This window comes from Diadema antillarum, unplaced genomic scaffold (genome assembly GCF_040938485.1).
Source record: "Diadema antillarum isolate AM-2024a unplaced genomic scaffold, OU_Dant_1.0 seq00001883_RagTag, whole genome shotgun sequence".
Classification (NCBI taxonomy): domain Eukaryota; kingdom Metazoa; phylum Echinodermata; class Echinoidea; order Diadematoida; family Diadematidae; genus Diadema; species Diadema antillarum.
Window position 1 is genome coordinate 108,423 of NW_027272551.1, and position 14,368 is coordinate 122,790.

Genomic DNA, 14,368 nt, shown 5'->3' on the forward strand with positions numbered 1-14,368 from the left:
CAAATTGTAGGACGTTATCAAACAGCTACAGGGAGCTATCTACTTGAATTATACTAACAGGAGGTTTCCCTGTTGTTATAGATATTTGATGATTTTTTTTTTTTCAAAAGTTATTATATAGGCTATGTAGATACAAAGACTAGACCAATTATGTATATGTGTACAATGTCACTATACATGTAACTACAACTGTATGTATATTATCTGTGACAATGAAGACAAGAGAGTCGCACGATGCTAGCTGGATAGGTTATGACCTCTCAGCCTTATTGTCTGCTTGGCAGACGTGTGTGTTGCTTGGGTTGTGTTGTGGCTGTCTGCCACTAGTTTGCAGGCACAAACCCTTGTTGGTCGTATAGGAATCTGCATGCGCCAAGACTAATACACGCACCACTACACTGCAGCCTCTCCCAAGAAGCTTCAACACAGGGCCTATGGGACAGTGCCAAAGTGGTGCATGTAGTAGTCTTGGCGCAGACTCCTTTACGACCAACAAGGGTTTGTGCCTGCAAACTAGTCTGCCACAGCCCATCACACAAGCAGCCACATTATTTTCTCTTGATGCTGTCCCTATGACAGTCTTGTTGGTGTTTTCTCTTTCTGTTCTCTATGTTGTGTGTTTATGTGTGCACGCATGCTTATCTAGATGCACTTGCGTGCGTGCAGTGTGTGTATGTGTGTGTGAGTGATTATGTTTGACTTTTTTCTGGGGATCTACCCGTACAATTAAGCATCTGCTTTTCTGTGGTTTCCCCGCACATAATCTTAATTATCCAATATGAGTGTGGCATACTCTAGACTGATTTAAATCCATTTTGTATCATTAAATATTATTTAAAGTCTGTATACACTGAATTTTCAAATTATCTGTTACTAGTCATTGATCTTTAGATGTATGTCACAAATGTGATATGTGTGGAACTTAATAAATGAAATGAAATGAAATGAATAAAATGAAATGAATGAAATGTTGTCATTTTAATTGAATCTGTGTATAAAGATCGCAAGAGTTACTGAGTATGAGATAGTCGACGTAAAATTAACCACCTTTATCGTTCAAATAGTATCTTTAATTGATATTTTGTTTTAAACAGTAAGTTTACGAGGCGCAATATTGGGATGACTGCCGCAGTGAACAGTGTAACCATGGAAACCAAAGAAACTCCTAAGATTCTTGTCATCTACACTGGGGGAACGATTGGGATGAAGAAAGTGAATGGAGGTGAGTCAATAGGAAACACTCTTCTCTGCTTAGTACATTATATCTCTTTCTTTCTCTCTCCCCCTCTCCCTCCCTCTCCTCTCTCTCTCACTCTCACTCTCTCTCTCTCTCTCTCTCTCTCTCTCTCTCTCTCTCTCTCTCTCTCCCTCTCTCTCTTTAACTGTGCCGCTCTGGAAGAAGTAGCCATCGGACGTAGCGTTAGTTTAATGTTTTTAATGCCATCAGCTTTCGACATCTTGACGGGTCTCCTTCAGGGCATTTGGAAATCAACATAACGAAAAGCAACCAACTGTAATAAAACTTGAACAAAATCATGATAAAGCAAAAACAGCGATATTACATAGATTAGCATGCACTCCAACACCAACAGCAATCTGATATAAATTAACATGCACGGCGGTATTAGCAGTGAAACATGAATATGGCGTTTGCAATGCAATATATCAATTACATAGATGTATGCATGCATACATGTGTGTGTGTGTGTGTGTGTGTATGTATGTGTGTGTATGTGTGTGAATGTGTGTGTGTGTGTGTGTGTGTGTGTGTGTGTGTGTGTGTGTGTGTGTGTAGATGCAGTCGTACAGATGTCCTTGACTAAATGAATATTTCTCCTCCGTGTTTGCAGTCTTGGTGCCAGTGAAACACTATTTGCCAGACTTCATTAGCAAAACGCCCACAGTGTACGGCAAGCCAGCGGACAGTATCGAGGGCCTCAGCACTTTTGATCTCATGTAATTACCCTCAATACCTCAACCGATACCTGATAAGGATGTCAATGTCATTACAAAAAGGGCTGATATTTTTCGATCTTTTCAGACAATAAATAGAGGATATCTAATACTAATCTGCATACCATGGATTCGATAAATTCAACTTCACTTTGACTGTGTCTATAGTCATCCTATCTTAAAGGACAAGTCCACCTTCATATACATAAGGATTGAGAGAATGCAGCAATATTAGTAGAACACATCAGTGAAAGTTTGAGGAAAATTGGACAATCCGTTCAAAAGTTACGAATATTTTAAGTATCTGCGCAGTCACTGCTGGAAGAGAAGACTACTACAGTATAATGATGTCACATGCGTACAACTATATAAGGAAAATAAAGAGAGAATTTCACAAAACTTTACTTTTTGAATAAAGTGCACAGTTCTTTGACTTGCTACTGACGTATGTTAAGGGTAATATTATTCCCCCTGCCTTCTGAAAGAGAGAAGTTGAGTGTTCTTTTGTTATGCGAGAAAAATGGAAATATGTTGAATTTTCTTTATTCTTTCTTTATATCGTTGTACTAATGTGACATCACAAGCTATAGTAGTCTTTTCATCCAGCCGTGACTGAGCAGAAACTTCAAAAATTCATAACTTTTTAACGGATTGTCCGATTTTGCTCAAACTCTCACTGATGTGTTCTACGAATATAGCTGCATTCACTCAACCCACATGTCTATGAAGGTGAACTTGTCCTTTAACTTACCTCTCCCTGAACTCTTTCCGAGTCAAGATAACACAATAATCACAGTGAGGTAAATACATATATTACATTCTAATCAAAGATGTAATGTGCATTGCCGGAAATTATTTCGTTATGACTGATAACTTAATGACGATTCAATTAATGATGATTATAAAACATTGGCATTATTATCACCATTAACAGCTATTGGGGAAGCACTTTTACGAATGACTTCTGTAGAGCCTAACCGACAGATGTTTCTGACCGTTTAAGATGCCAATAATGTGGATGCTGCACTTTACGAATTCGACAACCAAGAGTCATACAGCCCATGAACTCGACACTAGGCAAACGATTTAAAGGCCCATGATTCCGCCACTAGGCACTGACAAGGTCCACGAGTCCGACACTATAAGGCAAACAAAGCCCACGAGACCGACACATTAAACCCGGTGATGTAATGTCGAACTCGTTGGCCCATTTTTGCCTATAGTATCGAACTCGTGTGCCTTGCTTGCCTATAATGTTGGACCCATGGGTCGAGATGACTCGTGGGCTATATGACTCATGGACTCTCGTGGGCTGTATGACTCGTGGATGTCCGTCTCGTGGGATAACCCCAATAATGTAAACTTGTCAGGGTCTTGTGGAGATTACGTCATAATGCTTAAACTCTTCACCGTTGTGATGGTATCCATAGAAACCAGGATGGCAGCCACATTCTCTACAGCATGTTGGAGTGGGAGACTATCAAGGACTCGAGTAACATCGCCGCCGCGGACTGGGTGCACATGGCAGAGGATATCCTACGATACTACACCGTCTTCAACGGGTTCGTGATCCTACACGGCACGGACACGATGGCCTACACGGCGTCGGCTCTGTCTTTCATGCTCGACAACCTCTCCAAGCCTGTTGTCATCACTGGCTCGCAGATTCCGCTATCCGAGTTCCGCAGCGATGGAGAGAACAACATGTTGGGCGCCCTTGCCATGGCCAGCTACTCTCGGCCTGAGGATGGCTTGGTGATAGCTGAGGTAAGGCGAAGACGAAAGGTGGTCATAATCATTGATACAGAATACATTTAAGAACACTTCATTACACCAGCTTAAAAAAAAATGATCTCAATCTATACTTAATCATATACCGTTTTTCAAACAAAATCTGAAGACAAGATAATGAAGGAAAGTATGAACTTATGTTGCCCAACCCGATCACACACTCGGTAAAGTGCTAGTCTTTTATTTGAAAGATATTCTGTGTAATTTCCTCCTTTCATTAAAGACCCTGTAAGGGATACCACGGAGTGAGAAGGCTGGCAAGGCTCAGATTTATTCGAGATTCCCCGTAACGAACTGTATACAGCTTTGCCGCTGATCTCTGTGTAATAGCCAGAGAGCTAGCGACTACTCAATTTACCCCATCAAGCCCAAAAGGTTTGACCCCTCAGAGTTGCTGGGGCCACCCTCCTCAGTAACAAAATGTGCGTCAGCCTGGTCCCGGAGGGCGGGTTGGGCCCCCAGGGACCCCCCCCCCCCCCCCCCCCGAAAAGGGCCCTTGGAGGGTGTAATTTACCCCATGGAGCCCATGAACCAAACTTGGTCTAAAAGAATGCCCTATGGGTGTACATCATAAAAATATAAAAAACTGACAAAATATCTGGTCGGGGAAGGAGTTGCCAGACTGCTAGTTTGTAGGCACAAACCCTTGCTGGTTGTTCAGGTGTCTGCATCAAGACTACATTTTGCCATAGGTCCTGTACTGTAGCGTCTCCCAACAGTCTGAGGGATAGTGCCAGTTGAGTGCATGTAGTAGTCTTGGCGCAGACTCTGTTACTCCCATCAAAGGTTTGTACCCGCAAACTGCCCAGTATGCCCTGGAACCCAGGGTAGTTTGCAGGCAGAAATTGACCAGGCACAATAGAAAAAAAAAAAAAAAACACACACACACACGCACATACGCACGTACGCTCACACATTCCTTTTATGTAAAATTTACATACCGGTATACAAAACATGTCACATAGGTTCTACAGCCAGGATACCGTGCACACAATAAATGTCAGCTCTATAAGAAGTTCATACCATTTGATTGTTTAAATGGATGCTATCAATGGACATTTCAGCAGGGACACTAGAGAAAATTTAAAATTTGTGTGAATTTGTATCATGTTTTACCGGCCCCATCGTCTACTTGTCCTTTACTATGTATTCACCTTATGAGACACAATTGGAGCTTTTCAGAAAATGCTGAAATAAACCTTTCATTGTGAGTACACTTCAATTTCAGACCAACCACAGAAGCACTTAAGGCCATTTGTATAACACACTGAAGTAAACCATATCATCATCAGTGCATTAAACATAACTTTGATAAAGTTCATGTTAATTTCATTTCATTTCATTTCATTTCATTTATTTCATTCCTTCTTTCTTTTTCGTCAAACATAACACGAAATGAATCAGAAGATATAACATAGGCATGTATTCGACTTTACATGGTAGATAATGTTTAACAAATACGAAATTGTACATGCATATCGGCAAAATACAAAGTTATGTTTGGAGGGGAAAAAAGAAAGAAAGAACTGAGAGGTTCACTGAAAAGCATGCTTGTAAATTGTGAACCACTCAAAGGATTCTTGTGAATACATTGAACTTTTTTTTTTTTTTTACAAAGACAGGAGAGAACAAGACAGGACAGAACAAGACAGTAGAAACACAACGACTTTACATGACTTTACAGTAGGGTATACCATGACAGTAATAAAACACAAAAGAACAATGGAAAGAAAGGAGAGAAAGAAAAAGGAAGTGAAAGGAAAAGCCAACACGCTGAACATCGGGATCAGAAGATGGAATTGAGGTGCTGTACATCTGGATCAGAAGAGGGAATTGAGGTGTTTCAGCTCGATCAGCCGAACAAAGTTTATACAAATAAGATAATGTAAAAAATACACAATGATGAAATCAATGATTGACGATGAACCCTTAGGCTGTAAAGACCAGCTAGGTAATGAATCATATATAGCTTAATATGAGTTCAACAAAAAAAAATTTAACTTACGCTTAAACGAATTCAAAAATAAAGAATTTTTTATATCACAACTTAAAGAATTCCAAAATCTAGGGCCACTGTATATAAATGTATTTTGAGCCAATAACGTTCTCAGAAGGGGTAAATGAAACTCATTTGATCGCCTGGTGGGATAATTATGAAAAGATTGATTTCGTGGAAACATTGAATCAAAAATGCTAGGAAGTGCATTTGTGTTATAATTAAACATAAACTGACCCAGCTGAAAGAAAAACAAATCTTTGATTTTTAAAATCTTATATCTAACAAATAATGGATCTGCATGGGAACATGGAGAAACGCCACAAATAATACGAAGTGCCTTTTTTGGTAATAACAATAATCTATCTAATAAAGTTTGATGGGCACTGCCCCATGCTAAAATTCCATAATTTAAATAAGGTAATATCAATGAAAAATACAACGTCAGCAAGGAAGACGACGGGATATGAGATTTAAGTCTATTAATAATACCAATATTACGCGAAATTATTTTACTAATATTAATAATATGAGGCTTCCACGAAAGTTTATCGTCTACTCTAATACCGAGAAACTTTGTATGTGATACACGCTCTAAATGAACGTCATCAAAGATGATATCTGTGCGTAAAACTTCTATAGACTTACTGAATAACATGTAGTTAGTTTTCTGAAGATTCAGTGATAATTTATTGGCTCTTATCCATTGAGTCACTTTTTTTAATTCAGAATTAACAGTATCGACAAGAGTGATTGGATTTTGGTGGGAGAAGAAAATGTTTGAATCATCGGCAAAAAGTATAAAAGAAAGTATATCGGATGATCTACAAAAATCATTTATGTAAATGATGAAAAGTAAAGGTCCTAATATACTCCCCTGAGGGACGCCACATTTAATAACTTCAAGACTAGAACTGTGCTCGTTCAAAAATACATATTGTTTTCGGTTTTGCAGGTAACTCCTGAACCATTCCAAGGCCTTCCCTCGTATACCATAATGAGACAATTTATGAAGTAAAATTTCGTGATTAATTGTATCGAAGGCCTTGGAGAAGTCCAGGAAGATACCAACAAGATGAGAATGGTCATCTATAGTATGTGCGGCGTTATCAATAAACTTCAAAAGAGCATGAATGGTGCTGTGTTTCTGACGAAACCCAAATTGAGAATTTGTAAAAACATTATAATAATTGAGAAATTTAATCGTTCTTGTAAATATCAATTTTTCCAAAACCTTAGATATGGATGAAAGTAGAGAAATAGGTCTATAATTACTTATATCAAAACTGTCTCCTTTTTTGAATAAAGGACACACCTTAGCTATTTTCATAATAACAGAATGTCGGATACAGCTTGGAGTTTTTCCTTTTCTGACTTTTTTTTTTTTTTGCATTTAAAATGCAAATTCCAAGTCTCAATCCATACATGATACTTTTGAAAATCTTAAAATGAGAATTCTTTTAGGTTTTGGCTGATAAAAAACCACCCTTTACGTATTACAAAAAAAAAAAAAAAATCAGAAATAATATCCATCAATTCTCAAACTCAGTAGTGCATGTCACCTCATTGTTTTGGACAATAATACATCTTTACACATAATTATGGTGTTCTACATAGACTGTGTACATGTATTGCTGAACTTCCTTAAAACATACAGAATGCTGTAATATTTCAGCACTTTTGTAAACTTCTGGGTTCTGGAGATACTTTACCTTAAGTTCCCAGGCCCACACAAACGAAACCCAAATTATGATGTCACATATTGCAAAGACTGCCATGGACCCTGGTCAGTACACAAGTTGAAGCATTGACTAGAAAGCTCTCTTTAAATATACGTGCAGCATGCAGGCTGAAAGTATGAACTTGATCTTGTGTTCTCTTTACATTAGCACTTTTGTCAACACCTTATTTCTAGAGATACACTATCTTCAGTTCCGCAGCCCCACACAAACAAAACTCAACATGTGGTGTCACATACTGCAAAGACTACCATTGACCCTGGTCAGTACACAACAAGTTGAAGCATTGACTATAGCTCCCTTTGAATATACTTGAAGCATGCAGGCTGAGAGTGTGAACTTGATCTAACTTGTGTTCTCTTTACATCAGCAATTTTGTCAACTCCTTATTCAGTGACTCCAACTCTCCCGTTTTCGACGGGAGATCTCCCGCCGAAAGCCCATTTTTGCAAAATCTCCCGTTTTCCCGCTTGAGATTTGATTTCTCCCGCCCTGGGTCTGTGTCTTCCGGTGGAAAGGATTTCTTACTTATTGCTATATCGTATGTTGAAAAAAATAAGCCTTAGATAGCACCACAGAACATCTAGAACCCTAGGAACTTCGCGCTTCGCACACATCAACTTGGAGTCTCCCGCCGTTGCTAGGGGTCTCGGGCGGGAGAATCTCCAGATCAGAAGGTGATTGGGGTTGGAGTCTCTGCTTATTTCTGGAGATACATTATCTTCAGTTCCCCAGCCCCACACAAACAAAACTCAACTTGTGGTGTCACATACTGCAAACATAGTTTATGATTGCCATTAGCCCTGGACATTACTCACAAAGTTGAAACGTCAAATTACCAACTGAATGAAACGCTAGCTTCATTTTTTTCCCGTTTAACTATAGCATGCATGCCCAGAGGATGTGCAGTGACTGTTTTTTTTGTGTTCTCTTTATATCAGCATTTTGGTCAACTACTCATTTATGAGATACTCAGTTGTATACTCCTTCCCCCCCCCCCCCGAAAAAAAAAGAAGAAAGAAAATAAACTTTCAGGGAGTCACATACAGCTACAATTTAGTTCATGCTTATGATTTAGTTGCCATTAACAGTGGCAATTACACATCAAGTCATACATCATACTGTATAGTAGACAACGAAGGTTTTTTTTTAGCATTATTTGAAAAAAACTATTTGTGGCATATACATATTATAATAGATACACTGTATAGGATAAGCAGCCTGTGTGGCCAGTAAAACATGACACAATTTCACACAAATTTTAAATTCTCTCTAGTGTCCCTGCTGAAATGTCCATTGATAGCATCCATGTAAAATAATCAAAAGGTATGAACTTCTTAAAGTAGGTCTGACATTTATCATGTGCAAGGTATCATGTCTGTATACCCTATATGTGACATTTTTTTGCATACCGGTATGTATTTACATGAAGGAATGTGTGAGCGTATGTGCCTGCGTGTGTGTGTGTGTGTGTGTGTGTGTGTGTGTGTGTATGTGTGTTCGTGTTCTATTGTGCCTGGTCAATTTCTGCCTGCAAACTACCCTGGGTCCCAGGGTATACCGGGTAGTTTGCAGGTACAAACCCTTGTTGGGAGTAACAGAGTCTGCACCAAGACTATACTACATGCACTCAACTGGCACTGTCCCTAGTTTGCAGGCACAAACCCTTGTTGGTCGTAGAGGAGTCTGCGCCAAGACTACTGTATGCACCACTTCGGCACTGCCCCATATGCCCTGTGTTGTAGCTTCTCAAGGCTGCAGTGCAGTGGTACGTGTATTAGTCTTGGCACATGCAGACTCCTATTACGACCAACAAGGGTTTGTGCCTGCAAACTACACTGTCCCTTGGACTGTTGGGAGACGCTACAGTACAGGGCCTATGGCAAAGTGTAGTCTTGACGCAGGCAGCTAAACAACCAGCAAGGGTTTGTGCCTATAAACTAGCGGTCTGGCTACCCCTTTCCCGACCAGATTTTTTGTCAGTTTTTTTTTTTTTTTTTTTTTTTTTTTTTTTTTTTTTTTTTTAATGATGTACACTCATAGGACATTATTTTAGACCAAGTTTGGTTCATGGGCTCCATGGGGTAGGCCCTAAATTACACCCGCCAAGGACCCTTTTCGGGGGGTCCCTGGGGGCGGAAGCCGCCCTCCGGGACCAGGCTGACGCGCATTTTGTTAATGAGGAGGGTGGCCCCAGCAACTCTGAGGGGTCAAACCTTTTGGGCTTGATGGGGTAAATTGAGTAGTCGCTAGCTCTCTGGCTATAAGTAAATCTACACCGTAGAATTTCAACTGGAGTGGACCGTGTAATACCGATGAGAGTATGCTTCGATGCACATATCAGCTGACCGGTGCTGTTCGTGGTTAACGAATGTTCCCCGATGGACAGCGAATAAATCGGGCCTCCCGTGAATCCCCACGCTACATTTTTTTTTTTATAAGAATAAAATATAAGATTATCATATAGTAAAATTATGTCGAACAAAATTCTTCGTAAATCATATCTCTTGGTGATCATGAAAATTTCAGCCTATGCATGATCATAGATTTTTCCCCAATATGAAGATAATTTATGATCGAAATGAATTAAAGTATGACAATATATCCCCACCCCAACACCCACCAAGGGAGGTATACGACCATTCTTCCTCCCTCGCGTCACCGTTCAAGTACACTCCCACAAACTCATCAACCACGATGTACGTTACGCCCTCTATCATTCAGGTCACTCTATTTTTTAACGGCAAGTTGATCCGTGGCAACCGAAGTATGAAATTCTCCTGCTGCAGACTGGATGCCTTCAGATCCCCGAATTTCCCGCCACTCGCCTTCGTGGGCACCAACACTCAAGGTGACTACAGGAACATCAATAATTACACTGTAAAAACATCGGTGTTAGATTTAACACCACGGGTGTTAAATCTAGGGCCTAACACCGATCAAACTTCAATAAAGGACCACACCCACAGGTGTTAAAAATGCAATGTGATGGTGTTGAAAAGTGTTCACCTGACACTTTGTGGTGTTAATTTGACACTGTATAATCGTTATTTTGACACTGTACTGGTGTTAATTAAAAAATGACACCACATGGTGTTGATTTGATATCTGTTAGTGTTAATATCAATGGTTTAACACCCGTCCAGCTTCAATAAGAGACCACACCTGGTCCAGCTGGTGTTACTTTGGGGTAAATTTATTTTCACATTTTTTCAAAAATCTAGTATTTTAATGTAAAATTCTTGATCGTCTTGTTTAAATTAAAAATCAACAAAAAGTGCAGTTACTAAGAAACTCTTCAAAAAACAGTCTAAAATTTGGAAATGACACCCGGAGGTGTTAATTTAACACCATAAATGAGCACCGAAAATATAACACCAGCTCGGTGTTCACTATTTAACACCGGACTTTTTGCAGTGTACTAACAACATCTACTTGAGCTCGTGATTCAAAGTGTACATAATTATCATGTGTACTGATGTAATCGGGATGACATATTGGGGTTTTGTTGGCGCTTAAAGAAAGTAAGGATATTTAGACCTATATAATACCAAAAGAAAGGGGATATGTTAAAAAAACATTTGTATATTCATATTATGTACCAACATTCGTAAATCATGAATGTATTTTTTGTTAAACTTTTACCTCTTTTGAATTTCATTCTTGAACAGCAATGTCAATAGCATAGATCTGTACTCCATGGGACAGAATGATACTAAAACGTAGTATTTCCTAAGTTCGAATCAGACAGTACATTGTAAACCAGGGCTACTTGATGTATGATCACTTTGGCACCGTCCTTCATCCTCCATTGTTTAATTCCAATTCCAAGGCAATATTAAACAGACTAATCACTGATATGATTCCGTTATGTAGGCGTCACTGTCGCGAAATTGACCAAAGATGAACACAGGATAAAGGAAATGTTCCAATTAGCCGCTGATCGTATAAACATTGGGTCATTCGTGAAGGCAACTTAAGCCATCGTATGGATGGTGGAGTTTTTCAGGCTCCTGTAGCAACTTTGTGAGCGGTGATAAAATCGTCAAATTCATGTAGACTCTTTTTCCTTCGTGTAGCCTTCGTGTGTTGTTCGGGTGCCATCGTGTAACTTTCAGTAGGCGTCGTATTTGCTTCGGCTGCTGATTGGCTTTGACCAAGTTCCGGGCCAACTTCACACAAAATAATTGAAAAGTCCATATTTGTATTGCCGTCTTGTGTCAATTTTGAGACAGTGTCACGCCACCCTTACCCCGAATAATGATGGTTATTCCGCAAACGCAGGGGCGGATCCAGGAATTCTGTAAAGGGGGAGGGGGGGGGGGGGCAACTAATATTTCTGGTGGCACCTCCGGGTTTCATTTCATTTTTTTTTCTTTTTTTTTTCTTTTTTTTACGATAAATAAAGGGGGGCGTGTGCTTCTTGCGCCCCCCTCTGGATCCGCCACTGAGACGTGTATTCTTTTTTATACTCTAAGGCCCCACTTAATCTCGACCAGTGGGCTGCGAAGCTCTCGCTGGTGGGCCGCGAAAAATGAAATGAATATTCATATTCAATCTTACTGGGCCTCAATAAAGTTTGTAGGAGCCAATGTGGGCCTCGGGTTTGAAAAACGTTGAGAATCTATTGTTTAAAATCTTTGCCTTTAGCGAGTGTGCTCAACCGGGAAGTGAAAATCAAATTCAATTGCTTGATGAATGTCTATTCAATATTGAAAATGTTTTTGTACGATTGAACATTGAACAGGTGAAGGCACATCTCCAGACTGACATCAAGGGCGTTGTGTTTATGACGTACGGCGCGGGAAACTTTCCATCAGACCGCAAAGACATCTTGAATGCTATCAAAGAGGCCGTTGAGGGCGGCACACTGATCGTGAACTGCACCCAGTGTCCTAACGGACAAGTCACACCGGCTTACGAGACCGGACAAGTAAGTCTTGGTTTGACAGAAATACATTGTAGGGGCTTAACACCCGCCTTAGAATAAGATCAGGCCAGAAAAAAAAGTGATCTTAAAGGTCTTGTTTTCCTTTCGGAGCAGTGATTAAAAAAAAAAAAAATGTTCAAGATATCACTTTTGATGCATATGTGTAGGTCAGTTGTATCACAAAACATCCTACCATATAATTTTTTTGCAATAAAGCCTGAAATAATGTTATAAGGAAATATCACTATTTTTCTCATTAAACCATACGGTTAAGTCTGGAAACATTTTTGTTATAACTTTTGTTCACATTTTAATATTTAACAATACTTAATATTGATTAAACTAGTTCAAATTTTTACATTGGCTGTTTCTATCCCTAACGCACATTTTAGAACGATTTTGACGCTTTAATGCTGGATTTTTGTTTCATCTGCAAATGGTAAATTATGCCTTTAAAGATCGGTAGACCACTCACCTAGATGACTACTGAGTAAAGGAGACACTAGTAAACAAAACCTAGAGTTGAGAGCATGACTTTATTTGAGAAATTAATTAGATTTTTTTTTTTTGTGACTCTGATTTTTTATGTAAGATGAGAAAACCATGCATTGTTATTGTTTTGTACACGTTCTTAAACATGTTTAATTCGCGTTTATCAGGATCGATCTAAATTCTGTTGATCCGTGAGTTTGCTTATCAAATTTTGTTCGATGTTTTATCTTGGTTTATTAAGGTCCTGATAGAGGCAGGGGTAATCCCCCTCTCTGACATCACACCAGAGGCGGCGCTCACCAAACTTGATTACGTCATCCAAAACTTCACAGGCTCAGAACGCGAGGCTTACCTCAAACGTAGCCTGCGGGGAGAGATGACGGTTCAGTAGTTTGATCATATATTTCAAGGAGTTTTTTAATTGATTTGATTTGATCTGATCTGATTTCATTGTTCCACATCTAAAACAAAAATAATATGATAAAATCGATTGAACTTTAGACTGGACCAAGCGTCGTAATTACAAAGAATACAAGAGAAGACAATTTTATAAACATGAAATGTGGGGGACCTACTGAAAAAGCAGAGCTTGTGATGTATAGGTCCCTAGATGAAAATGTTGGTCTTGTTAAACAAAAAACCTAGTAACAAAAATTATGAAAGAAAGGAAATGAACGTAAAGGAAAAGAGAGCAAAAAAGCAAGAAAAACAAATAAAATACATCAGAACAGAACGAATTAGCCACCTGTAATATGGTTGGTAGATTCCTCGTCATCCGACCAACATAGGCTGCGTTTATCAACTTTCCCCTTTTTTAAACGGCTTCCGAAAGCCCTTTCCAAAGCCCTTTCCAAAGCCCTTTCCAAAGTCCTTTCCATAGCCCTTTCCAAAGCCCTTTCCAAAGCCCTTTACAAAGCCCTGTACTATTAATGTGCCGCTTGTTTTCTAAGAAGGGACGGCGAAAAGCAACTACCATCATAAAGACATATAGATGTTCCTTTGAGAGTGACGAGTTATGATGCCATGCCACATGAATCAATTGTCTTCCTATCTGTGACGCAGCTCCAGTTTACCACATACTTCAAATATTTCTGAGTGGCGGCATGAGACTTTCGCTGCGTTTAAACGTCCTCTGTTTAAACGGCTTTCAAAAGCCGTTTCCAAAGCCCTTTATCATAACGGCTTCCAAAATAGTTGCGTTTATCAACTCTCTCCGCGAACACGATAACTGGCCTGTCACTGCACAGCTGCATTGCGCCGGCAATTCGACCCGAGGAGAAGAGGTCCATAAGGCGTGCATTGTTCGTAACCGCAGTACAATACTACAAAGCCGTTTCAAAACAGCTTTGCGTTTATCAACTTCAAAAGGCTTTTACAAACAGGTTTCTGAAAACCTGTTTAAGAAACCTGTTTGGAAAGCCACAAATTTGCGGCTTTCTAAAATGCTTTCCGAAAGGGCTTTCAAAA

At 39.5% G+C, this 14,368-nt stretch overlaps 1 protein-coding gene across 1 annotated transcript; it reads left to right on the forward strand.

The window, feature by feature from the left end:
- Window positions 1-1,146: 1,146 nt before the first annotated feature.
- On the forward strand, window positions 1,147-13,292 carry LOC139712971 (L-asparaginase-like). Its single transcript, XM_071624751.1, has 5 exons — window positions 1,147-1,222; window positions 1,851-1,956; window positions 3,384-3,720; window positions 12,227-12,412; window positions 13,143-13,292. Exons 1-5 carry the CDS (start codon window positions 1,147-1,149, stop codon window positions 13,290-13,292), a joined length of 855 nt encoding a protein of 284 aa, XP_071480852.1.
- Window positions 13,293-14,368: the final 1,076 nt, after the last annotated feature.

Excerpts from the sequence above, each read along its gene's own strand:
- LOC139712971 (XM_071624751.1), top strand. The coding sequence starts at position 1,147 with ATGGAAACCAAAGAAACTCCTAAGATTCTTGTCATCTACACTGGGGGA. Across the intron at positions 1,223-1,850 it reads GATGAAGAAAGTGAATGGAG|TCTTGGTGCCAGTGAAACAC; the intron begins GTGAGTCAATAG and ends CCGTGTTTGCAG. Across the intron at positions 3,721-12,226 it reads ATGGCTTGGTGATAGCTGAG|GTGAAGGCACATCTCCAGAC; the intron begins GTAAGGCGAAGA and ends AACATTGAACAG.